General features: G+C 41.3%; 1 protein-coding gene and 1 pseudogene across 2 annotated transcripts; one reads left to right on the top strand and one right to left on the bottom strand.

The window, feature by feature from the left end:
- Positions 1-307: 307 nt before the first annotated feature.
- On the top strand, positions 308-847 carry LOC143597596 (uncharacterized). The gene has a single exon (XM_077076065.1). It carries the CDS (start codon positions 308-310, stop codon positions 845-847), a length of 540 nt encoding a protein of 179 aa, XP_076932180.1.
- A 528-nt stretch (positions 848-1,375) lies between these two features.
- Positions 1,376-20,805, bottom strand: LOC143597595 (homeobox-leucine zipper protein ATHB-15-like; annotated as a pseudogene). Its single transcript, XR_013146937.1, has 17 exons — positions 20,591-20,805; positions 6,529-6,688; positions 6,347-6,435; positions 6,170-6,260; positions 5,969-6,064; positions 5,369-5,482; positions 5,198-5,281; positions 4,951-5,106; positions 4,689-4,763; positions 4,506-4,612; positions 4,236-4,428; positions 3,537-3,722; positions 3,361-3,444; positions 3,139-3,273; positions 2,611-3,042; positions 1,801-1,950; positions 1,376-1,717 (listed from the first exon to the last, which is right to left on the bottom strand). The product of XR_013146937.1 is annotated as a homeobox-leucine zipper protein ATHB-15-like (transcript).
- Between the last annotated feature and the right edge of the window lie 6,761 nt (positions 20,806-27,566).

The following is a 27,566-nucleotide window of genomic DNA, read 5'->3' as shown; positions in this document are numbered from 1 at the left end:
ATCTTAAGCTATAAATATGAAAGTATACAGTTGGAAAATCTTAACTACTTTCATTAAACAATAATATTGATTATGCCACACCAACTAGATGTAAACATTTGAGACATTAATTATTAATCATGTCTACCATTAAATATTTAACAATGACATATGAATCACCATGGTTCACAACACTCTACTTTATACCCTCCCATGCTCATTATAAATACCATGCATCACTTCCCTTCTACTCCAAGCTAACCTTATTATTCATCATACCAAAATCTTTACATATATACTATATTCCACTTTCACCATAACTTAACATATGGCACCTCATGGTGACTCCATCGTTAGCTCCTACGCGCTAAACAGGCCTCCAAGACTATCGTCCGAGGGTCTCAAGCGCACGGTGTCAGAAATACCATTCGAGTTTACCAAAGAAGATATTGATACCAAGTCATTGACCACAATATCCGAGGTGGTGGATGCTAAGTGTGAGTGTTGTGGTATGGTCGAAGAGTGCACACCCGAGTACATGGAAAATGTGCACAACCGGTTTCTAGGTAAGATGATATGTGGTTTGTGTTCCGAAGCGGTTAAGGATGAGATGGAGAAAAATGGTGGGAGTAAAGAAGAGGCGATGAATAGTCATATGAACACGTGTGCTCGGTTTAACAGACGTGACAGAGCCTTCCCAGTCTTGTGTCAAGCCGAGGCCATGAGGAATATGTTGAAGAAGAGTAGACTAAGAGCGACGTCTTTGAGTCCGAGAGACCATGGGTTTGCGAAGAAGGATGGTATAGCTAGGAGTTCTAGTTGCATTCCGGCTATTACGAAAGAGATCAATGGTGTTAACAAAGATTAGTTAAGCCAATTACCATCCATGCACTTCACTAATATTGTCAAGACTAATATTATAGAATTTTACCATAATTAAATTAACCTTCATTGTAAGTTTGTTACCAAGACCATAGATCCAACCAACATATGTATCTTGACCTTGTAAGGTTTTTTCTTTTGTTGGTTATTTTTCTATGGGATTTGGTCTTTTATTGTTTTACAATTGTCATTATAGACTTATAGTTGTGTTGTAACTTGCAAATATAAGGCTATGTGTAATGGGGCGATTTTTGAAGGGAACACCAACCCCCCCCCCCGGCGATAAATGGTGGGGGGGTATTATTTGTCGCCGGCTTGTGCTTTGTTTTTATTATTATTATTATATATTGTTTTTATTATTATTGTTATATATATATATACACACCCCTAAAACAAAACCTGTCATTTGCTGACGGGGCGCCACATGACACAAAATGCCCCATTTTGTAGCCCCTCCACCACACATAGCCTAAGGAGCCGATTCAAGAGTTATCAGAAAAGTCTCGACTCTCGACATAGGCAGTTTGACCAAGCTGTCATACTCGAATTTCATCAAAACACAAGCTCACATCACAAGTCAAAGTCAAACTACAGAAATACAAAACACAAGTATCCAACTTCACAAATAAAGTTGCTACCCGGATACATAGCAAAACACAAAACCAAATCACGGTTGCTTCCAAACACGAGTTTTGAAAATAAAACGTAGTTAAACAAACGACCAATTAATAAACATGAAACAGATGCAATGCGGTTTTTCTACTTCATTAATCACCTTCCACGCCACTGCTCTCTCATAAGAAACCGGTCTCCCCATGCTCGATAAACATAACCCCCCTTGAAGACATGCAAAGCCCTACAATAATAACACACAATCAACCAAAATCATATTTTTGTGCATCAAATTATTAATTTGTTTAAAAAAAGGTGGATGATAACCTGTTGCATTATCTGTGGAAACTCGGAATAAAGACTCTTTCGTCCATGTTCATCTAATATCTTCTCCAAACTGATTTCTTCAAGTGCGGTAAGCGTGGTCTCCAGCATATCGAGACCAGCCTGGTTTGCAAATGAAAAAACCGGCATTGCCTGCATCAACGGTTACAAAATAAGTACAAAATAGTTACATCACAAAACCAAAATAACCGAAGCGTAACTAAAATATACGAACCCACCCAAATAAACCGGCAGCTTGATTTTTATGTTTTACTTTCAAGCCCAAATAGTAAAACCGAGCAGAATCAAACCCATTGTTAAAACCAGGTGTAAACGAGCCGAGCTGCTCATGAGATACTATAGCTCTTTAAAAGTTCCGATGATCCAAGCTTAAACGAGATGTGGCCCAAGCTCAAGCTTTTTTAAGGCTCATTTAGTAAACGATTTGAGCCCAAGCTTCACATATCAAGCTCAAGCGACTCGCAAGCCTAAACGAGCTGGAGCCCGAGCTCAAACATTTTTTAGGCTCATTTAGTAAACGATTGGACCCCATGCTTCGCATATCGAGCTCAAATGGCTCGCAAGCCTAAATTAATTTTTTTGTTTATATAAGCTTTATTTAACATATTATTAATATATATATTTATATAAAAATTATTATTATACATGAAAGTATGATAAAAATACAGAAAACTAAATAAATACTTAATAAACAAGCCAAGCTCGAGCTTGAAAACCGGGAAAAATAACGAACGCCTTTTGAATACCGAATTTTTGGTTGTTGATTCAGTTGACCGAAAATAAAAGGCGCACCTTAAGAGAGCAACACATGATAGCATCATTATGGTGCCAAAGCGACTTAAGAACTGACTCCTTTCCATTACCACCACTTTTAAGAAGCTCAACACCTAAATAACACCCGTAACTATCGCAGATCCACTTAGCCAAAGTATGCGCTTCAGGCATGCCCATGGGTGCGGTTAGACCGCCATTGGGGTTCATGTGAGATGGAGTCAGGGCCAATGCCACCCTCTGAACCGATGAGATAATGGTTCGAATGTATTGGTGAGCCATTGATGCTACATTTTCTTGCATGTGAGTTTCAAATGCAAATTCAAATGCAATTGTCATCACTGATCTTGTGGTCCCACTTGCGGTATTGTGATCACCAGATAACTTGTTTCCGGACCCGCCAATATCTAATGCAGATGCTAGATCGAGAGTGCGATTTGGAGTTGATGCATCCTGCATATATTATTATTATTATCAATATTCGCATGCATTCGAGGGCAAAAAATTTTTATAAATAATAATATAAAACAGAATAAAATGTTATTTAACCTTGCTAGAATCAAGAGGAATGATGCGAAAGCCGGAAGGCAAAAGAGGTGCATCGTCAGCAAAAGACGAATCAATCGGAGCAAATATAAGTTCAGCACACATTCCTACAGCATTCTCATCCATCCCACTGCATAGCTATTAATCAAATCATAACGTTAAACGCATAAAAACAATTTTTTAAATACACCGAAAATAGTGAGGTTAATCAGAAAAGCCGCATACTTGAAGAAGAAACATGTCTCGAGGCATTATTAATGCGTCTTCTTGACAATGCTCAACACCCTCCAGCTTAATAACCTCCAATAACTATAAAGTTTGAAACTTTATTACTTTCAGTCATGATTTTTGTAACAATGGGAACTGGGAATACAATTTTGTTTAATAAAGATTTAACTTGCCTCTTCGTTCTCGATCGTGTGAGCAAGTGGAAGAGTAACTTAACCACCATAATTACCAACTCGTGAGCCAGGTACGCTGCACGGGCCAAGTTTGACCGCTTCTGCTGAGTAAGCATCGATACTGGTGTCGGCCCATTCGGACCGGTGTTCCCTCAAGAACCTTAAGAGGAGAGCAGGAGGAACATTCTGCAAAAAAAAAATTAAGAAATTTGCTGACATGTAAATAAATAGCTGACGTGGCAACAAAAGGCTGACATGTAAATAAATAGCTGACATGGCAACAAAAGGCTGACATGTAAATAAATAGCTGACGTGGCAACAAAAGGCTGAAATGTAAATAAATAGCTGACGTGGCAACAAAAGGCTGACATGTACATAAATAGCTGACGTGGCAACAAAAGGCTGAAATGTAAATAAATAGCTGACGTGGCAACAAAAGGCTGACATGTACATAAACGGATGACGTGGCAACAAAAGGCTGACATGTAAATAAATAGCTGATGACGCAACAAAAGGCTGACATGTAACGTGGCAACAAAAGGCTGACATGTAAATAAATAGCTGACGTGGCAACAAAAGGCTGACATGTAAATAAATAGCTAACGTGGCAACAAAAGGCTGACATGTAAATAAATAGCTGACATGGCAACAAAAGGCTGACATGTAAATAAATAGCTGGCGCGGCAACAAAAGGCTGACCTGTAACAGCATTGACGCTTTAGCGCATAAAACAGTGTTACTAACAGGCGTGTATCCGTTTGCAAATGGAAGATTCAATCCCATAAGTTTTTCGGGAGAAGAGTTCACGAGAATGGTGACATCATCGTTCCCGTCATTATCGAGTAACGACCAGCCTTCATCTGTGAACCCATTTACCGCCTCGTTGAACCCCCTGCGAAATCAAAGATTTTACACAAAAGACCCTGGAAAAGTTAGAATTAACGAAAATGGCGGTTTTTATAGACAGACCGGCTTAACCGTTGGCTAAGTGCTCTTAATGCTGCGGGTCTACGACCCCAATTAGGGCCGCTTGGTTGGGAAGCTTCTTGAGCTATCTGTCTGAGATGGCGTAACGCCTGTTGAAATATCAAATTTAAATAAGTTTAATCCAAATGTATTAAAAGATTAAAAAAGAATCGAGATATTAATTACCATCATTGTCGTTTTTTGAGCAAGAATGGTTGACGATTCGTACAACGGGCGCAACACTTCGGGTACACTCCATGCCTATAGTTAACAACACATGCATAAATATACTAAAATGCATATAAAAAATATTTATAAATGTATGTAAATTATTCAACAAATAATAAATGAGCTGAGGTCGAGCCTAGTGATCGGCTCATCTCGTTTGCACCCCTGATAAATTCAAACAAAGTATAAGTAAAAATATAAATAAATACAATATATTTACCTCTAAATTCATATGATCAACAATATGAATAATAGAACCACCTCCTTCACAAGGTCGAATGAGGTAACCGCTAGGCAACATTTTGGCTCGCACAAAGTTTTGAACGGATGGCATGTTAGGACCGTTTTGAATGTTGGTTAGTGATCTTTCACAAACCTACAAATTTTCATATAACAGAAAGTTGGTTGCTATAAATAAATTTATAATCAAGAAATAGAATATGAGATGCTTTAAATAGACTTAATACCACTAAACTGCCATCTTCGGTAGCAGAAGTGTAACGCAGCAGCCAGAAATCACGTGCAGGAGCCAAAGTTGTAGGAGCATAAAGCTACACCAGTAAATATAATTAGAGTTAATACAAGTGAAAAGAAATGTTAACAAATAATGAACCGCTATATAATCAAGTGTTACCAACCTGCATATACAAAAGCTCAACAGTTCCACCATTGGCAGTGGGTAGCAAGTTAACCACATCAACGGTCCGACAATCACGATACCATGAGGGGCGATCCTTGAGGATTTCAGCAACCTGAAATAAAAACTTAAACTTCTTAAGCTTTTTTTCAACATGGACGCGTATTTTCAAGATTTTTCGAATAGCCGTCAAATTTTCAAGGCTTTTCTTATTTCCATCAAATTTACTAGATTTTTGTTCCGATGTCATTCAATTTTTAAAAATTTAAAAAAAAATGTCAACTTTCTCTTAAAATTTTTCAAGATTTTTCATTTTAGTTTGAATTTTCTAAGTCTACCAGAAATTAAACTTTTAAAGTTTCAAGCTTTTTTCAATCTTTACACCATATTTTCAAGATTGTTTGAAATGTTGCCAAAATTTCAACATTTTTTGTTCCAGTATCCACCAATTTTTTAAAAAAAAAATCAAATTTTTTTTTAGTTTTAACTTTCTTATTTACCTAAAAAGGCATTAACTTTCTCATATAATGTTTCAAATTTTCAAGATTTTAATTTTTTGTTTTATTTTGAACTTTCTTAGTCTACTTGAAAATGCACTCACCCTTGTAGGCTCAAGACTGACAAGACCGCAGGCTCGTGCTGCCACACCAGGGCAACCATGAGAAATAGCAACGATTCCAATGGAATCCGGACCAGGCTACAATAAACAAGAAACAAAAACAATTCAAATATTTCTAAAAAAAAAAAGTAAACCAATTTAATACAAATTCATTGAAACTGAAATAATAAACAAGAAGGATACCTTCATTCCAGGCATCTGGACCCACTCAACAGCGGTTCCAGTAGCCTTCGAGAGAAACTCTGTTAAAGTTTCTTCGGCAATGGACATAAGTCTTGAAATAATACACAAATTAAGATTTAGCAACCAACTGAACTTTTATATTAAAAAAAACTGAATTAATCATCACTAATCACTAACCCTGCAGGACTAGCATCCTGTGGTGGATTGTGAGTCAAATGACTCGTCACCGCCGACTCACAACTCGTGTCTTTTGTAGCAAGTGTCGTCTGCAGTACCCGAAAATGTTAGTTTCTTCATATATTAATTACAATAAATGAATAGTAAATGGAATGTGAATAAAATGGGTTAACAATGCTTACATTCTCGGTATGTTGGCGAAAACAACCATTTTCATACACCAGATGTGACACTTGCTTCTGCAGTCTTTCATTTTCTTCCATCAAGAGTTTGTTCATAGCGGACAGTTTTCGGTTCACGCCTTGAAGGCACGAAGCCTCTCTTCTCTGTTTTTCCCGACATCTATATGACAAAATATGGAAAAAGACTACTCATTAAAGAATCTTTACCCAACATAAAAAATTCAAGATTAAAGAAGCTATGAACTTAAAAAAATACATTTAAAGAAAATCAAGACCTAAAAATCTATAAACCTGAAGCAGAAAAAATAAAAGATTTGCATACCCATACAAGAATCTTTAAAAAAACATCAAGAATTCAGCATTTAATAATCTATTAACTTGAAGAAGAAAAATTAAAGAATTGCACATTTGGCCATTTAAGAAACTTTACAAACACACATTTCAGAACTTTCACAAAACATCAAGATTTCACTTTCAAGACTAAAAAAGCTATGAACTTGAAGAGCAAATAAAGATTTGAATTCACATTTCATAACCTATACAAAGTATAAAAAACAAACCACCTAAAAAGTTAAAAACTTTAACCAGAAAAACTAAAGATTAACACACCCATATAACAATCTTCACAAAATCTTGATTCTTGAACCAGAAAACCATAACCATTCACCAAAAAGCAACAAACTTTAATCACAAAAACACATCCATTTACTATACCTTCTATTCTGAAACCAAATTTTGATCTGTTTTGGCTCAATATTAGACAAAATAGGACAATCCCTAATAAGCTGCTGTCTACGAACAGAACTCGGTTTCGGACACTCATGATACAAAACATCAAGAATTCCAATTTTACTAAATTATCAACTTAAAGCAGAAAATTTTAAGATTTGCACACCCATTTCATAACCTTAACAAAACACCAAGATTTCAAGACTAAAAAGCTATAAACTTGAAGAAATAAAAATTTCAACTCACATTTTACAATTTATACAAAACATAAAAAACACAACTAATAAAAAGCTACAAACTTTAACCAGAAAAACTAAATATTAACACCCCAATATAACAATCTTCACAAAATCTAGATTCTTGAACCAAAAAAAGTAACAAACATTAATCACGAAAACACAACCATTTACCATACCTTCTATTCTGATACCAAATTATTAACTTAAAGGAGAAAACTTCAAGAATCTTTACAAAACATCAAGAATTCAAAATTTACTAAATTATTAACTTTAAGCAGAAAAACTAAAGATTTACACACTCAAGTAACAATCTTAACAAAACACCAACAACCTAAAAAGCTACCAACTTTGAAGAAACACTAAGTGACCCAGTACAGATTATAGATAATCTGGGGGTTAAGTAATGTTTCCCACGAATGAGGTCTAGCTGAGAAGGCTGTTCTTCAGGAGACCTGCAAAACAAACACCGTAAGCTCGTCACTGAGAAGGGGGGGGTTCCTCCTTGTGACCACCCTCCGGCGTGAGAATCAGACTAGGTTGCTCTGAATATAAGTGTATATTAAGAGATTGCTAGATAACTGGATAGCAGATGATCTTACCATTCCAAGATGTTGGAGTATTTATAGCCGAAGGTAGGTTTTCTAGAAGGTACAGCCGGCTGAATAGTATTCCTGTTCAACCAACAGTGGATTACGCACAGGCCATACTGGTTGGTGGGTAGGTTACGGCCAACAGTAACAAAGTCGGCTGCACTATTCCACCAACTGTAGACTATGCACGTCCCACTGACTGTGGATTGTACGCAGGCCATGCTGGTTGGTGAATAGGTTACGGCCAACAGTAACACTATTCCACCAACTGTAGGCTGCGCATGCTCCACAGTAAGGGTTGGTGAGTAGGCAGCGGCTAATAGTGACAAACAGTACTAGAGGGTGCTCCTCCTCGCACTGTTGTCGGTGAGCTGTCACCCTGTGATTGGCTCATGGGCTGTTCTGGTCAGATCGTCTGTCCTATCCATACCTTGGTAGGTATGGTACAAAAGATCTTTCAGAATCAGACTGGCTCATTTGGGCGGGATTGTTCCCGCCTTGCTCATTCCTTCACGTGACTGCTGAAGTAGCTAGTGTCTTGTGCGTGTAGCCCTGCTGTCTGCGGGTAGCCTTCCCTGATGGCTTGTATCCGCAACTGCGGGAACAGGCGGGGTACTTCACCATTGGGAGGCTTTCCCTGCGTGTACAGCTTGCGTACTGCGCGTAAGATTCTACGAGCATGGTGGGTCCTGCGGGAGCAGATGGCCTTTGCGCAGACGTCCCTGTTCAAGGTGAGTCTTGCGGGACCAACTGGTCTCTGCTGGGACCTACCTCTTCAAGTCCCCCCAGTCCAATGTTCTTCTCACGAATGTTTAATAAGGTGAGGTGAACTTTTGGACTTAAAGCAAGGGGTTTTGAAAAGGGTTTAGTTTTAAGGTTCTCCGTGGGGATTCTTCCCGCGGGTTTCCTAATGTCACTTGCAAAAATTCCCGATTTTTTTTGCTTGATCTTTGGGTATGATGCGGGTAGGTATGTAACCTTCTCGCAAGTCAGGAGCGTTGAGTCTCACTTGTGTGGATTCTCCTTAAGGTTTTAGTGGTTTTGAACATAGTGATCAATTATGTTTAAACCACCAATTCCATCCTGGAGCCTCAAACAATGTAGTTGTCGACGTTCCCGCTATGCGGGGATGTTATTTCCGTTTCCGCAAGCATTGCCCAGAAGATCCTTCTTGGTTTCAATTCCCTGCGGAGCGCTAGGTACGTGAAGGGTTTTGCCTGAACACTGTACCCGCGCTCGTCTTACGGTTACTTTACTTTCAAGGTGCCCCTGGCATCAATTCCCTGCGGGTGCTAGGTATGTGAAGGGTTTTGCCTTAACACTGCACCCGCACCCGTCTTATAGTTACTTTGTTGCCGGGGTATTCTTGGCTTCAATTCCCTGCGGGTGCAAGGTATGTGAAGGGTTTTGCCTTAACACTGTACCCGCGTCCGTCTTATGGTTACTTGGTTGCCAAGGTAAGGGGTGTTTTCCCGCTTACTTTTGAATCTTTTTGAATTTTGAAATTCAAAAGGTTGGTAAGGATAAGAACAATCCAAACATCTGAAACGTCGTGCGACAGTTTCTTCTGACTGTGTCAGGACGTGCAGGAAGTTATGGTGACGTGACAGAACATGGTCATTCCAGTCGCTTTTTCAGGCGCGTGGGCGTGTTTTTTCGGGCGCGTGGCCGCGAAGTTACTGGCACGTCCTTTCAACAGCTGTTGCCAGCTTGCTTTTTGCCACGTGTCATAGTTTCATTGCACTGTCGATTTCTCTCTCCTCCGCATTAAATTCACCGCATTAATTGCGATTACTATATAAAGGGGGAGAGGGTTATTTGCAATTCACACTTTCACCTCTCTTCTTCTTCTTAGTGATTTCCGGCAAATACTCCCCTTTTTCAGGCAAGCATTTTCCCGAAATCACTCTTCTTTCTGCAAAAATGTCTTCTCATGATGCTGAAGCTGTAGCCGACGATAGGAGTACTGCTGGCGAGTGCCAGTGTGCTCTACCTGTCGATCAGTACCAGTACATCGTCAGGAAGTTCATGCTCGAGTCCCTCGAGCCTGAGTTTCCTGAATCTCACCAGACTGTGTACGATGCCCCCAGTGGCAAGATCGGGGTATATGCTGCATTCTTTGTGTATGGAAACCTTAGGTTCCCATTGACAAAGTTTATGTACCGTGTCCTGGAGAGGCACGGGGTGCACCTGACCGAGGTGCATCCGATGGCGATTGCCAAGGTCCGGCACTTCGAGTGGGTGTGCCGGATTCTGGGTATTGAGCCCTACGTGGACCGCCTGATGACCTTCTATACTTGGAGGTGCGTCCAAGGGTGGTACACCCTGACAACCCGTATTAAGGGTTTAAAGATCTGCGTGACCGAGCGCAGTCTCCGATCGTGGAAGCGGGAGTTCTTCTACATCTCTGCCCGCGCCATCCCTATTGCTATGAAGTTCAAGAAGGGTCAAGCGCTTCCGAGCCTTCACGCTTCCAGCTACCAGGAGGCGGAATGGTTCGCGAAGATATCCCGGGTCCAATCTCCGGTTTACCGGTTTGCGGAGTCCGGGATGGTGCTGCTGGGGATGAGCCGGGTATGGAAGGATGCGTCTCGTTTTCCTATCCTTCTCGAATACGGTTTGAACTCTATTCCTTATGGTATGTCTTGTCTTTCTTGCTGATATTAGTTTATTTTCTAACTGTTTCTTTTCTTTCAGAGGGGAATAATTTGGAGTCGCTCCTGTTCCCGCGGGAAGCTGACAGTCCCGTGCGGGTGGGCACTCGTGCTCTGGACGACAATGAGTTGCCCATCCTGGAGCAAACGGCGGATAGGTTTGTGGAGGTCTATCCGCCGGGCCAAGAGATCCTGAGCCACCGGCGGCCAGGTAAGGAGATATTTTATCCCGAACCCCTCAATGCTGTACCCGCTGTTGGAAATCCTTACATCCTATCTTCTTCTGAGGAATCCGCAGATGGTCCTCCCCTTGTGCGGAAGAAGAAGACTGCTGCCGGCGTGAAGGGGAAGGAGAAGGCCTCCACAGCTGATCCAGTGGTTCTATCTGACACGGAGTCAGATAGTGAAGAGGTGGCGGGGAAGCCCGTTGGTGAGAAGACCACTGCTCCGGAGGCTACGACCGTTACCTCCGGAGAACCAACGAAGACGACGGTGACCGTTACCAAGAGGCCGGCTCCATCGGGTTCCTCCCCGCCCGTCCGTACGTTCAGGGTCAAGAAAACCCGTAAGTATAATCATAATGCCTTTGTAGATTTGTCACTTCATAATTTTCTTTTAACACTCTTTGTGCAGGCGTGGATGTTGACGCAATCCGGGGTGAAATGCAGGGGAGTACCTCCTCGCCAATGACGGTAGGCTCGGTCAGCCTTCCTGAGGCGTCGACCCAGTCGCCTGCGCCTGCATCCGCTGGTCCAGTTGCTCGTTCCGTCGAGCCAACTGTTCCGGCCGAGATGACGTCACCGCCGGCCGTGAGTGCGATTTTTACAGCATCCTTCACGGAACCGGCGGTTACTGCTGCTTTTGAGGAGGCGGCGACCGCGGCGGAGACCACGACGGCGACCACGGCGGCTGCCACCATGCCCGCGCCACCGGCACCGACAGCCGGACCATCAGGTACGCGCAGGGCTTCCCGCCGATCTTTGCCACCTTCCCATCTGCCTGACCTGTTGGATGGATTTCCTTTAGGTTCAGGTGATGGGTTTGGCGGATATCGGCCTGTCATTGACCCTACAGGTGCGTAGGGTTCCTTTGTTTTTCCCCTTTTTTTTTTATCATCTTTTCCTTACTGTCTTTGTTTCTTTTTCAGTGTCGGATTCCAATGAAGTGTATGTTCCACGATGGAACATACGCCGAGGAACAACCCTTCGCACCCCTGTGGAGTGCGTGGACTGGGCTCGCCACGCTGCTCCTCATGGTGCGTTGGGGGAAGCCATGGCTAGCTACCAGGAGGGTAGGCTAACCAATGAGCTTCGGGTTCTCCAGGCCCGGATGCAGCCGCGCATCGAGCTGCTTTGTCGTGAAAACGACAAGTTGAAAGCAGCTCGCGCCAAAGACGTATCTGAAGCGCGTGCTCTCCGGGAGGAGAACCAACAGCTGGCGGCAGCTGCCGCCGCCAAGGAGAAGGCCTTCAAGGCCCTCGAGGTTGAAGTTCAGGCGCGACTCGAGGCCCGTTCCAAGGCTGCCCAAGCTGTGAATGAACAGCTTCGGCTGGCCAGGGAAACTGCGCGAAACGCAACCGAGAGGGCTGCCCAGGCTGAAGCCGTTGCTGAGCCTCTGCGTTTGGAGAATGAGGAGCTGAAAGGCAAATTAGAGGCTCTCCAACGCGCTCATGAAGCCTTGGCAATGGAAGATGCCAAGAAACTCCAGGAAATCCTGGACCAGAGGGGGGTGCTTGACCAAACCGAGCGGAAGCTTAAGGGCGTCGAAGAGGCTGCCGCTAAGGAAGTTTTACTTGCCAACCTTAACAAGAGCGAAGCCGAACGCGCCCATACCGAAGCTCAAGCTGCCCTCCAATGGCTTCTTCGAGAAGCGTTGCCTCAGGTATGTTTAGATTTATCTTCACGCATTTCTTTTGTAAGAAAAGGTTCTAATACTTGTATTTTTTTCTTTGTAGGTTGTGCGTCGGGTCTTTTCAGAGACCTCCTACGATGATGCTATGACCGCAGCCCTCAACGCTTCTCATGATGATGGGGAAAAAGCCGGCTTCATGCTTGGTCTAGGGTTTGTTGAGAAAGGCGTCCCGCCTTCCAACTTCCCTTTGTTCGATGTGGATACCGAAGCCATTTACGACCAAGCATTGAACCAATACGCCGCCTTCCCGCATCCAGTGGTGGAAAAGGTGGATGAAGTAGCTGTTGCTGATGATGGGTTAGCTGTCCTCAAAGCTTTCCTCGAACCACCCCGTTCTTCTGACGGAGCGGGTCCTAGTGGAGGCGGCCCTGAAGCTTGACCCCGAAGATCCCTTTCCATTGCTTAGACTTGTATAGATTCTCTTCTAGGCGGGTAGTAACCCGGCCATTGTAATATATTACTGAAATATAAATCTTTTTGCGTATAAGATTGTTATTTCCTTCTTTGGATTCCCTGCTTTATAAACTCATGACTTGCATACTTAGTTTAAGTTAGCAATTTTCCAAGTGTTCTAGAATAAGTTAACCTCTTGAACGTGGTTGATGATGGGTTAAAGTTTCGCTTCCTCTTTCGTGATTGTGCGGGTAGGACCGTCACTTGCACTTGGTAGGATGGCTAAACTTTAACCTTTATCTGACCTGCGTGCAGGTTTTCCTCATTTCTAAGTATTTAGGATAAGTTAACCTTTGAACGTGGTTGATAGTGGGTTAAAGTTTCGCTTCCTCCTTCGTGATTGTGCGGATAGAACCGTCACTTGCACTTGGTAGGATGGCTAAACTTTAACCTTTATCTGACCTGCGTGCAGGTTTTCCTCATTTCTAAGTATTTAGGATAAGTTAACCTTTGAACGTGGTTGATAGTGGGTTAAAGTTTCGCTTCCTCCTTCGTGATTGTGCGGATAGAACCGTCACTTGCACTTGGTAGGATGGCTAAACTTTACCCATACCTGTCCTGCGTGTAGGGTTTCCTTTTTTCCTTGTATTATTATTATTTTTTTTTTTTTATTTTATTTTTTTAGGATAACCTTTGAACGTGGTAAATGATAGTTTAAAGTTTTGCTTCCTTATTTGTGATTGTGCGGATAAGACCGTCACTTGCACTTACAAGGATGGCTAAACTTTACTTACATCATACCTGCGTGTAGGTTTCCCTTATTTTTAACGTTGTGTTTATGCGGGTTTTGCCGCCTTCCACACGTAACGACTTACTTCTCCCCCTTTGTGGTAAACACCGGCACCAGTGGGGAGTTCATAAGAATAAAGGTAAACACATTATGAAAGGAGAATCATTTCCATTAGAAGTGGCTCTTGGCCTTTTCTTTACAAGTTTTGGAATTGATCTACATATAACATTTGCGTAATTGAGCTCCATTCCATGTTCTTGGGATGGGAGTGCCATCGAGCCTTTCGAGCCGGTATGCGCCCTTTCCCAGAACTTGTTTGATAACATATGGCCCTTCCCAGACTGGGGCCAACTTTCCTGGGCGTTCTTGGTACGAAGCCTCGTTGTTACGCAGTATGTAGTCTCCTTCCTTGAAGTTGCAGAGTTTTACCCGCGTGTTGTAGTACTTTTGCATTTGTCGTTTGTAATTCTCTTCACGCACTGCGGCTAAGTCTCTGCGTTCCTCGGTTAGCATAAGATCCAACCGTCTTTCCGCATCATTGTCTTCTGGCTGACTCAAGACCCTTGGTGAGGGTAGACCAATTTCGACCGGGACCATGGCTTCCGTGCCATAAGTGAGGCTGAACGGGGTTTCCCCCGTACTGGCCTTCTTCAGCGTTCTGTTTGCCCAAAGGACGTGCGGAAGCTCGTCCACCCAGCCGGATCTGTGTTTCAAAAGTCTTTTCTTGATGCCTTCGACGATGCTCTTGTTTGCTCTTTCCACCTCACCATTACCTTGCGGGTGTGCCACTGAGGTAAAGGTGTGGGTGATTTGAAGTTCTTTCAGCTACTGTTGTAGCTTCTTGTCAGCAAAGTTGGTGCCGTTATCGCTCACCAAATTCTGTGGAAGTCCAAAACGACAAATTATAAATTCCCAAATAAATTTTTTGATATGCTTTGCGGTTGTTTGGGCTAAAGGTTTTGCTTCTATCCACTTGGTGAAGTAGTCGATGGCTACCACTAGGAACTGAACATTTCCTGCTGCTGTAGGAAATGGGCTGTCACATCGATGGCCCACTTCTGAAATGGCCACGAAGAAGTGACTGGAACCAGTTCGTTTTTTGGGCGATGCGTGTTAGGTGCGTAAAGCTGGCAAGACCTGCATTTTCTGATGTATGCCAGTGCATCCGTATGCATCCCCGGCCAAAAGTATCCCGCGTTGTTTAGCTTGGCTACAACAGCGCGGGGGCCTGCGTGTACCCCACAGATGCCTTCGTGTACTTCCCTTAGGAGGTAGTCGGCATCTTGGTTGTCCACGCATCTCAAGAGTGGGCCAAGAAAGTTACGTCTGTAAAGGATGTCATTGACGAGTTGATAATTCAGTGCTTTACAGCGTAGTTTTCTTGCCTGTGTTTTTGACTCTGGTAGTATTCCTGCTGCAAGGTAATTTATTATTGGTGTCATCCATGTTTCTGTATTGTTCTGGATGACACAAATTTCCTTGTGCGGGACTGATGGTGCTTCGAGGAGTTCAATGCGGATGTCCTTTCCCAAGTGGGTGAAGGCTAGTGATGCAAGCTTGCTTAACGCATCCGCAGATTTGTTTTCGCTGCGCTTGACGTGTGACTTTACAATCACTAAAATCACGCATAAGGGTTTTTGCCTGGGCGAGGTACAGGGCCATGGTGTCATTCACAGCCGTGTATGTTCCATTTATTTGGTTGGCCACCAGCATGGAATCCACGTGGGCTTCTAAGTTTTTCACTCACATCTTACGCGCAATTCTCAAACCGGCCAGGAATGCTTCATATTCGGCTTCGTTATTCGTACTTGGAAAGTCCAGCCGAATAGCGTAAGTATATTCTTGGCCTGCTGGGTTGGTTAATTTTAACCCTGCGCCTGAACCCTCGTTACTGGCTGCTCCATCAGTGTAGAGTCGCCAGACATCATTGACGTCCTGTGCTGGGGAGGGTTGAGCCTCCTCCTGGCACTCTTTTTCCCGCGAAACGGGGACTTCTGCAATAAAATCGGCCAAGACCTGGCCTTTTATGGCTGGTCTTGGCTTGTACTTAATTGCATATTCTCCCAATTCAATTGCCCATTTGGCTAGACGCCCCGATAATTCGGGTTTGCCTAGAACATTTGAGTTTGAAGTTGGTGAGAATGGTGATTGGGTGGCCCTGGAAATATCGTCTTAACCTGCGTGAAGCGTGTATAAGTGCTAAGACCAATTTTTCGAGGGTAGAGTACCGGGTTTCTACGTCTGTTAGTACACGGCTAACATAATAGATTGGCATCTGGATGCCCTTTCGTTCTACTAGCAAGACTGCCCCGGTTGCTCTATCTGTTGCGGAAAGGTATAGGATTAACTCCTCTCCCGCTTGTGGTGCTGTAAGCGTTGGGAGTTCGATCAGGCGTGACCGAATCTCCTGAAAAGCTGCTTCCGCTTCTGGTGTCCAGCGGAAGTGCGTTTTCTTCAAGCAGTTTCTCAGTGTTGACACGAAAGGAAACGACTTATCCGCATGGTTTGCCAAGAAGCGATTAAGTGCGACTAGTCGCCCATTCAGTGTCTGAGCCTGTTTGATGGTGGTAGGTGATTCCATTTTAACAATGGCTTCGACCTTTTCAGGGTTCGCTCTAAAGCCATCTTTAGTAACAATGACTCCCAAGAACTTCCCTTCTTCCATCCCAAATAAACACTTGCTCGGGTTGAGCTTCATGTTTATTTTTCGGAGCGTGTTGAAAGTTTCTTCAATGTCTTTCAACATCGCCTCAGGCTCGAGGCTTTTGATGACCAAATCATCCATATAGACTTCCAAGTTTCTCCCGATTTGGGCATGAAACTCTGTCCATTAGTCGTTGGTACGTGGACCCTGCATTCTTAAGTCCGAATGGCATCATTTTATAACAGAATGTACCATCGGGCGTCCGAAATGCGGTTTTGTCCTGGTCATCAATGGCCATGTGGATTTGGTGGTTCCCCTTATACGCATCCAAGAAGCATTTAAGGCGAAATGGCGCCAACGAATCCACTTTGAGATCAATTTCTGGTAACGGATAACAATCTTTGGGGCATGCTTTGTTCAAATCTTTGAAATCTATGCACATGCGCCATTGTTTGTCATTCTTCGGTACCATTACGGGATTTGCAACCCATGTTTGATATCTACTAACGCGTACGATGCCTGCGTCAAGGAGTTCCTTGACTTGGGTTCTACACGCGTTAGTTTGTTCAGGCCCCATTACCCTGCGCTTTTGTACGATTGGCGTAACAGCCGGATCGCATTTGAGCTTATGCTCCGCCTTACTTCGGGGTACACCAGTCATGTCAGCTGGTGTCCACGCAAAGATGTCAGCGTTTTTCTGCAGTAAGCGCTTGAGTAAGGTGCGGGTGGGATCAACAATTGTTGGTCCAATGGTAACGGCCTGGTCGGGGTATTTGCCATTGAAGGCCCATTTTTCTGGTTCAGTGACGGTTGGTTTAGCCTTCTTCGGTTTGGGTTTAGATGAGACAGATGCAATGCATACCTGGGGAATGCCAGAGATCATTGCTACACCCTCAGCTGTTGGCCATCCCATCATGCCGTGGACTGAAGATACCACGGCGTTGAATCTTGCCATCCCATCTCTTCCGAATAGGATGTCGTATGTGTGGTGTGGCTTTTTCATCACGACAAAATCCACGTCTTCTGTGCGTGAATGATTCCCATCAGTAAGAGTAACGGGGAAAGATAGGATACCCAGGGGTGTTTCTGTACTGCCATCAAACCCTTCCATTGAAGCGTAGACCGTTTCCAAGCGTTCCTTGTCTTCATCATCCAGCTTATCAAAGAACTGCCTGTACATCACTGTCGACGAAGCGCCGTTGTCAGCAAGAGTGCGGGAGGTGATGTAGTGCCCCAGCTGGCTTCTGATGACGATGGGGCCTTCTTTGCTGGGGCCTCCTGGCACTCGCGGGAAGCGCACCTCAGCTTCCTTCCATGCGCATGGTTCTATCACCCGTCTTTTTCTTCCTCTGACCTTGCCATGAACCATGTTGATGCTGATGTCGACGGGCTTTCGTCCGTTACCTCTGTACCGGTTGTCATTCCTTCCTCCCTTCCTGATCGATGCCACGAGATGTGCAAGCCTTCCATCCTTAACAAATGTTTCAATAATATCCTTCCAAGGATGTGCACTCTTCAGTACCATGACCCTTTGTCCCGTGGAAATCACAGGATTTGCTTTGATCCGCATTAGGTTTCTGCCGGATCGATGGGGCTTTGGGCCATGGCAATTTTTCCGTGGCAAATATCTCCGTGACGCTCTTTGTGAGTGGCGTCCACCGGTGTTTTCGATTTGAAGGGTGTGTGTTGTCCCTTCCGCCAACAAGAGGGCGAGAGCTGGATGAGGTATCAAAGTTTACCCTTGACTGCCAAATACCTAGCCTCCTCTTTTTGTTCTGCCGGGCGATCCGGACATTGTTCTCTCTTGTCCTCTGCGTGTAGAGGTGCGTACTCTGGGGAAGGTCCCTTCCCAGTTGCTTTTCCGTCTCGGCAAAGCGCTTTGCCGCCGTCATGATGGCATCCCATGTGGATGGCATGCCATCCTTACCCGTCAACGTGCGGATAAGTTCTGGGTATTCGGCGCCTTGGATGAAGGCGGCGCGAACCAGATCCTCACTTATGTTGCCGAGACTAAGCTTTTTGGAGTTGAAGCGAGTGATGAAGTCTAGTAAAGATTCATCCTCCTCTCTCACGCAGTTGAGGATCGTCCACTGCTCTTCAGTGTACTTCCTCTGTTGGCTGAAGTGCTGGCTGAACTTGTTCTGAAAGTCCGCCCAGTCATATATGTGGTGGATCGGTAAACGATCGAACCATGCCCTGGCTGCTCCGACCAGAGTCATCTGGAACATGTAGCACCACGTGGGTTCCGTCCAGTTGCTGACGGTAGCCCCCGCAATGAACCTGTTCAGATGGTCGTCTGGGTCGGATAGACCATCATAAGTGCCAATGTTTGACATTTGTTTGGCACTTCTCGGGGCGATTGCCTCCGCAATGTCTCTTGCGAATTTTGACCTTCCTGCATTTGTGGCAGTTGGTCTAAAGGTTTTGGAGAAGTCACGCGGGTTTCTCTCCACGATTGGTTTAAAAGCTTCCCCAAAATTCCTTTTTGGTTGGACGTCCGTGTCCTTGCGCTTCCCTTTCGCCTTATGGCGAGGGTTCGCGTCGGTATCAGACTCCAACTCGTCTTCTGAGTACTCGCAGTCACTGCTCATATTGAGGTGTTGGCGAGTACTGGTGAATTCGTCAGCCTGTTGAGCTGAACGCAAGCGTTCATCCAATTCGGCTTGGAATTCTCTTTGCCGTGCTTCGGCCCACGCCTTCACTTGATCTAGTGTTTGGCGAGGGACCTTCGTTCGTTTTTCCAGTTGGGTATCGGTGAACCCCAATGGAATATTTACTCCACTTGCCCCGGCTTGGGTAGTCGGGGTAGTGTTCGTAAGGATTGTATAACCGCCGGTGTTCCCCCCAGTTGCTGGGGTGGTTACCGGGGTTTCTTGGTCAGTTACAGGCCTTTGGACCGGAGTAACGTTAACCATTTCTTCAGAAATTGTGAAAACTAAAATAGTTCTAGCTTTTATGCACGGATGGCGCCAATGAAGAAACACTAAGTGACCCAGTACAGATTATAGATAATCTGGGGGTTAAGTAATGTTTCCCACGAATGAGGTCTAGCTGAGAAGGCTGTTCTTCAGGAGACCTGCAAAACAAACACCGTAAGCTCGTCACTGAGAAGGGGGGGGTTCCTCCTTGTGACCACCCTCCGGCGTGAGAATCAGACTAGGTTGCTCTGAATATAAGTGTATATTAAGAGATTGCTAGATAACTGGATAGCAGATGATCTTACCATTCCAAGATGTTGGAGTATTTATAGCCGAAGGTAGGTTTTCTAGAAGGTACAGCCGGCTGAATAGTATTCCTGTTCAACCAACAGTGGATTACGCACAGGCCATACTGGTTGGTGGGTAGGTTACGGCCAACAGTAACAAAGTCGGCTGCACTATTCCACCAACTGTAGACTATGCACGTCCCACTGACTGTGGATTGTACGCAGGCCATGCTGGTTGGTGAATAGGTTACGGCCAACAGTAACACTATTCCACCAACTGTAGGCTGCGCATGCTCCACAGTAAGGGTTGGTGAGTAGGCAGCGGCTAATAGTGACAAACAGTACTAGAGGGTGCTCCTCCTCGCACTGTTGTCGGTGAGCTGTCACCCTGTGATTGGCTCATGGGCTGTTCTGGTCAGATCGTCTGTCCTATCCATACCTTGGTAGGTATGGTACAAAAGATCTTTCAGAATCAGACTGGCTCATTTGGGCGGGATTGTTCCCGCCTTGCTCATTCCTTCACGTGACTGCTGAAGTAGCTAGTGTCTTGTGCGTGTAGCCCTGCTGTCTGCGGGTAGCCTTCCCTGATGGCTTGTATCCGCAACTGCGGGAACAGGCGGGGTACTTCACCATTGGGAGGCTTTCCCTGCGTGTACAGCTTGCGTACTGCGCGTAAGATTCTACGAGCATGGTGGGTCCTGCGGGAGCAGATGGCCTTTGCGCAGACGTCCCTGTTCAAGGTGAGTCTTGCGGGACCAACTGGTCTCTGCTGGGACCTACCTCTTCAAACTTTAACCAGAAAAACTAAAGATTCACACACCCATATAACAATCTTCACAAAATCTTGATTCTTGAACCAAAAAAAGCAACAATCTTTAATCACAAAAAACAGAACCATTAACCATACCTTCTATTCTGAAACCAAACCTTGAGCTGTTTAGGCTCAATATTAAACAAAATAGGACAATCCCTAATAAGCTGTTGCCTTCTAATGGAACTTGGTTTTGGACACTCATAATAAACTCTTTCTAAAGCCTCAACTTGCTCAGGTGTGTATCTAACATACTTCCCATTATCCATTATCCCACCTTTACCATCTTTGCATGACATCATCATCATCATCTTGATGGTAAAGAGTCTATACTACTACTACTACTGTGTTACCAGTAGACTGAAACACAGACTGAAGCAGCTGCCTATGCCATTAATTTGGGATTTTGCTTGTGTCTTTTATGCCTTTTGCCCCTATGGTTTCATTACCAAATTGCCCAAAATTGTAGGTGGGATTTACAAGATTGACATTCTTGAATGAGTGGGTGATTTGCTTGTGCGGGTTTGGTTTGGTTCAGCTCGGTTCGGTTGTTAGCTAAAAACGAAGCAAAAAAACCGAAATTTTGGTCTTTTTTTTGTTTTTAAAAGACGTTATATTTTGGATTGGGTACAGTTTGGTTCTGTTTTTAGCTAAAAACGAAGCAGAAAACCAACTTTTTTGTTTTTTCAAAGACGTTATATTTTGGATTTTTGAGTTTGTCTGGTTTGGATTTTGGAAACCAAGTTGAATTTCATCGTCACCTACAGAAATATCATCGTGACGATGGATTTTTGACGGGCCATTTTATGGGGTGAATCATTCTTGAAAACTATGTTCTAATTTAGGTTATTTTGAGAATTTTTTTCAGAATACAAATATATTTGATTTGGGCTTTTCAGTTTTAGTTACACATAAAATCTAACTGAAAGTTTGATTTTTACGGATACACATAACCAAACATACAATTTTGGTTTCGATTTATTTATTTATTTTTATTAGATTTTGGCTTCCTATTAACACTATCCTTGTAGACTCTAGGTATCTTGTGTGCATGAAACCTAGTAGTATCAATTCTTCAATTCTTCAATTCTTCTTGAGAATATGAATAGGTATAGAAGGTGACACCATAAAATTTAATTTGTACCTCAAGCTTTTTGTTAGCATTTAGCACTTTAGCAGCTTTATCCTAGTACTAGTACTACACGTATACTGTTTTTGTTTTTAACTTTTTGTCAATAAACAATAAATGGTTTATAAATATATAATAATAAAATTGTATTGTTATCCTTGTATGTATATAGCTCATTATGGTTATCATGATCTAATACATTGTTTGTGACATCTTTAGACCAGGCTATAGTGACATTGTTAGTCATCACATAAAGATAATATATATGATGAAATGCACATTTGAGAGCATTGGAATATACTATTTTTATATGAATGATGTTGTCAATTAATCACTAAGATTAGAGAGTGTTTGCTATGATTAATTTCTCAAACATATTTTGACTAAAAACAAAGAAACTTGCTATGAATTTTTTAATGTATTACAATAAGTTATTATAAAATTATTTTACTTATTGTTACCATGTACTAATCATATATAATTTTTATTATTGATCTATTTGTAGTGTGTGTTAAAAGATATAATTCAAATAACTTGCATAATATTTAACAAACAACCATATTTAACAAACAAAAAAATTCAAATAAAATAAACTATAAGACCGATTGTTGTGGGGGTGACGTACATGTACATGGCACCTCGCCACCGATTTCTCAGCCATATAATTACACCATTGGAGGGACGCCAAACAAAAGAAACAGTTTAGGGCGTCACAAGCTTAACGGGTTGAGAGGCTCTTTAAGTAGGGCCCATCAACTTAGCAACCAATCAGAATCACACATTCATATATTTATTAGAAATATGTTAAATAGTAAATGTGTTGTTAGTTAAACTATTATGCGTTTTCGATGTAAACGTTGGTAAGGGCCCCCATAAATATATGGTAGTGATATGGCGGAGCGTTGTTTACTTTTTAGTTAAACCGCTATATTTTTTGGTTAGACCAGATGGCATGGGAGGTAGATACATAAAATTGTGTGGATGAAAAAAGTAGGATAATGGAGGGGTTCATAAAATAAGGACAAAGAGCATGAGCAGGTAAGTAAAGATAACACCATGATGATGATCTATGCATGCGCCTATGTTTTTCTCTCTTTCTTTTATATTTTTTGGTTTTTGATGTATTCATTTCCCATTTCCAAAAACTTTTGTGACATTTGTCTGCTAGAAATATTCAAAAAAAAATCCCTTTTAACACCCCCCCCCCCCTCTTCTCACTTCATTTAGTTCTACTTAAAATACAACCCTTTTTTTTAACTCAAAAGAGTCTTGGTATCGACACGATTAGCACATTTTTGACGCATCTTGATTATTTACGTAACGTCTCTCTTGAATCAACATCGTCTTATATATGTTCTACTCGTGATGATACAATTTCATGTTGGGATACTACTGGAAATGAATCACGATTATTCACGAATACAAAGCGTTGAGTACCTAAGATGAGTTGTATGTTGCAACAGAAGATTTTGTCATGATGGGAGCAAAGGCTTTTTATTTTTTTTTGTTACCGATCTCTAACATGAAAATAAGTATTTTTTAGGATAGGGATAAAAAAATCGGCAATAACATAGATATTCTAGCATTTTCCCTAACAAGGTATGCATACTCATTTTCGTGACAAGACTTACCATCTGAACATGTGAAGTAATTGCATGTCCATGGAATAAATGTCGTCCCATGCCTTTACTTCTCACAGTCTGGTCACATGTACTCCATGTCTCACCATGATCTTCTATCGGTTAAGGTTCAAGCCCAATATAGGCTGGGTTGGACACGCATCCAAACCAACGATGTATCCCTTCAACTCACATTTTGTCGATAAAACTTCAACTTGCTTAAAACACATTGGATTGTGTTCATATTGACAGTTTGTATGTTTAATTTTACCCTTTCAATCCATTTAGCCAATGTAAGATTTTGGCAAATATAAAGCATATAACAACAAACAAATAGATGAATCTATAAATGAGAAAATCTAGTTAGTGGATTTATGAGTGGGAAATAAAATAAAAAGATGCATCATAATGTAAAACAAACATAAAAGTTAGAGAAGGGTGTTCATAAGACAAACTAGTGAGACATGAAGTTGACACATATGACACATTTTGTCAACTAATACTTGTAAAGACACTTTTCCTATCTTTTCTAGTTACCTATTGATTCACAAACATTATTTCACACAAATGATGTTAAAAAAAATTCAGACTAGATAAGTCTATCTGACTAGTTACATCAAGAGCCATTGGTGTTTAGGGTTAGTTACTAGCTAATATGCGAGAGACGAGTGTTCAGATAAACCTTCGGTCCAACTGAGGATTTCTCTACTTGGGCTCTAACCTTGTTTCTTGGACCGCACGGAAACATAAGATAGCTTTCCATGTCATTCACTGAATCAGAATATTAGGTTCTGGGTTGATACAGTTGCAGAACTAACATGGCTATAAGCCCTTCTACGAGAGCTTTGGATAGACAAAATCTACCACTCCCACGTATATGACAACTAATCCTGTTCTCACGGTTCTCAGCATTTTATTGGTCATGAAATGAATGCATGTTGAAGTGAGAAATAAAAAATGTTGAGAAATTCGAGAAATACATAATATACTTGTACATAGTGTATTGTTGTGATACATAACACAGTTATGGAATCGTACATTTTCTCTCGCCCATTACCTTGATTAAATTGATATCCCTGATATGCTTTCATACCGAAATATGAAAACATGTGTTCGATAATTCGCCTCTAGGACCAACTACGTTCCAACAATTAGAGGTGTTAAAAAACCGGACCAGAACCAGTTAACCGAAAGCCGCACCGCACCGTTCATATCTAAAATGGTTTCGGTCAGACCAGTTCTCAAACCGAACTAAACTACCGGTTTGGCCATTTCACAATTAAACCGGCTTTAAACCGATTCTAGTTTCTAAACCAAACCGGTTTGGATTAGTTCGACTTGTTCTACGCTAAAACCGGTTTCTAAACCGAACTGGTTTGGGTCAAACCGGTTTTGGGGAAAAACCGGTTTTGTACACCTCTACCAACAATCAAATTGATAATGGGCCCATATCACGTAACAACACTTCAACACCAGTCACCAGGCCTGATTGCTAAAGCCCAATTTTAAACTTACTTATAACTATCCAGCCCAAATTTGTCAGACCAGCAAATTATTTTCACATTTCAAAATTCACATGGCCCAAAATAATTTTTTAGAAAAGTTAAATGTTCGAGTCCTACTCATATCTTCCAAGCCAACGACATGATATGCGATTTACATTATGTTCGAGTTTGATTAAGTCCAACTTGAATTAGGTCGCGATGAATTCCCATTTGTATAACTTGATGTATAATATGTGAATATAGATTTTAGGCTAGCATTAATAGTTATTGTGATAACTATGATACATAACCTTTTTCATTATTATTTAGCCAACATACTATGTATAAAATTGGTTCAATTGAACCCATATTTGTCCATTATCTTATTAAATATAAACAGGGAAAAAGTGATGAAAAAAATAAAATATTAAACAACATTAAAACGCCCGTTATAAAATATTAAAAACATTAATTTAGTAATAATGTCCAATAATGGAGAAAAAAAATACATTATACAAACAAACAATCTCACATGACGGCTGACAACAACCCCTCACCCCCTCTCACGTGGTTAGTCGGATCCCATTGTCATTTATATTATTTTTACTTGTTTATTATTTCCTATAAACAATCAAGATATAAGTATACAACCTAATTAATCTTATTATTTATTAAATGTTATAATCTCCAATAAACTTTGTTAATATTTACATTATTCAATTTATTTTAACAGTTTAGTTGATCAAAACTAAATGCAATTGGTATAAAAATACTTCAATATCATTTCTTAGCTTTGTTTTTTATTTGTGTATAATATAAAAACAATATTAATATTGTTGGAGTCCTTCCAAGAGTAACTTTAGATGCAATGAACATGGTCATACACTAGTACTTCGAACTTGTTCCCCATCCTTAGTGTTTGGATAAAGCCCAATAATTTCATATCAAGCCTTACCGGTAGCGTAGAGCTCACACGCGTATGTGGAGAAACCCTTATGTGTAAGTATATATGTTAGATTCTATATAATAAAGTTATACTTATTATTTGAGAAAAAAAAAGAGGTTTTCACGTGTAATTTCATGTCATCTCGTTCCTCAAAATTAAGATGAAATTTAGGGACTCTGGCATCACTCTATGTTTGAAACTCATTTTATTCTCCATTTCTCTAACCTCGTATTTTGTGATTGAAAGAAATAATAATAATAATAATAATAATAATAATAATAATTTAATTGAATAGAGATATATTTGAAATGAAGCGTGGAAGTTTTATAAAAGATGTACAAAATTTAAAAAGAATATGCGTATTAGCTAAATTACAAAGATAAAGATGAAAAATACGATATGATATGAGTAACGCTCATGCATTACAAATGGTCTAAGCTTTTATAAGTTGACAATTAAAAGAAATAAATAAATATATTAATTGATATTATATAAATTATTATCACTATGTTCAAGTAATTAGTAGATATAATAATATTGGAAATAATAAACACCACCACCAAGGGGTCAATTAGATAATACGTACGTAGTAGGTGCAACATGATACACTCGAGGCAATTTAAAAGAATTTAAAGTCAACTTTATGATTTTATTTTGTATAACCTAAGTTGGTCAACTCTTGATATTTGGGGAGTTCCAAAATCTTTTCAAAACCTACAACTTGAAAATAGTAGATGAAGATATTCGTTATAGAATAGGTTATTAACTTATTATATATACGGGTTGGAGTTGCAAGTCGGGTCTTTTAGGGTTTTAAAACGTATTATACGTACTCTATTTATAGCATTTTGATAAAAGTTTCATTGTTTTACGTTCTTTTAAAGTCGAATGTTTCTTTATTTTTAGTTTATTGTATTGTGGTCCTTGCCACCCCCTTCTCCGCTACACCCGTCAAACCATGGTTGGTCATTGTCACACTTCTTACCCCATTGTATACCGAACTTGTATATTTTCTTCCGCTTTTTTTCAAGATTTTAGAACTCACTAACATCCACATGGATTGTATTTGTTTGTCATTGACTTATTGCTGAGCCCCTTGTCTTTGTGGCTTTGTCACAACTCCACCTTTAATCATAATTGCAGCTCTTGTCGTCACAATTATAGCTCGTGTCATCAAAGTCTCGTGTCTTAGAGCGTTCATAATATGTTCTTGATCTACATCCCTATAATTTAACTAAAATTCACATTTTCTTAAATGTATCTCTCATTTTTTACATCTCACATATCTAATTAACCAAAATATATGGATACACAGTGAGTCTCTTGCTTAGCGAAATCCTATTATGTTTTCTCATAATTTAGGGATGGAGATTCTTGTGTGAAGTCCGAGTAAGTCTTTCTGAGACAGGATATCAAATGTTCATATGGATTTGAACACTCTTGGTCTTACTCACCCATGAAACCATCAATGAAGAAACCCACCACTGCAAGAAACCCTTTAAGTTAGGTTTTAAACACGAGACCATAAGATCACAAGTCTTAATCATGACGCTAATATCATTGAACTAGAATGTTAATTGCCCAAATTTGTAAAATAGCATGTTAAACACAATGGTTTGACGTTCAACACGGTCAAAGTCACACCAATCCTTCCAACACGCACGATATTTATTCAATAACCTTGGTTTAATTATTTTATTTAATATTAGTAGTCCATTGCTAATATGCAGATTCACGTTACACCACGACGATTACAGCTCAACTTAACCAAACGGTCTCGATCTAACCTTCCCACGATTGCAGTGCATAGTGATACATTACAATATTATTATTTTTTAGTAAGTAGACATTTTCACACATTAAACAAATACACTACTCCCAAGACAAAACTAGT

The sequence above is a fragment of the Bidens hawaiensis genome, unplaced genomic scaffold (genome assembly GCF_021521415.1).
Source record: "Bidens hawaiensis isolate Kalapana, Puna unplaced genomic scaffold, B.hawaiensis_p1.1 tig00048632_1, whole genome shotgun sequence".
NCBI classification, from domain to species: domain Eukaryota; kingdom Viridiplantae; phylum Streptophyta; class Magnoliopsida; order Asterales; family Asteraceae; genus Bidens; species Bidens hawaiensis.
The sequence above is the reverse complement of the archived record's forward strand: the minus strand, read 5'-3'. Positions and strand labels throughout refer to the sequence as shown.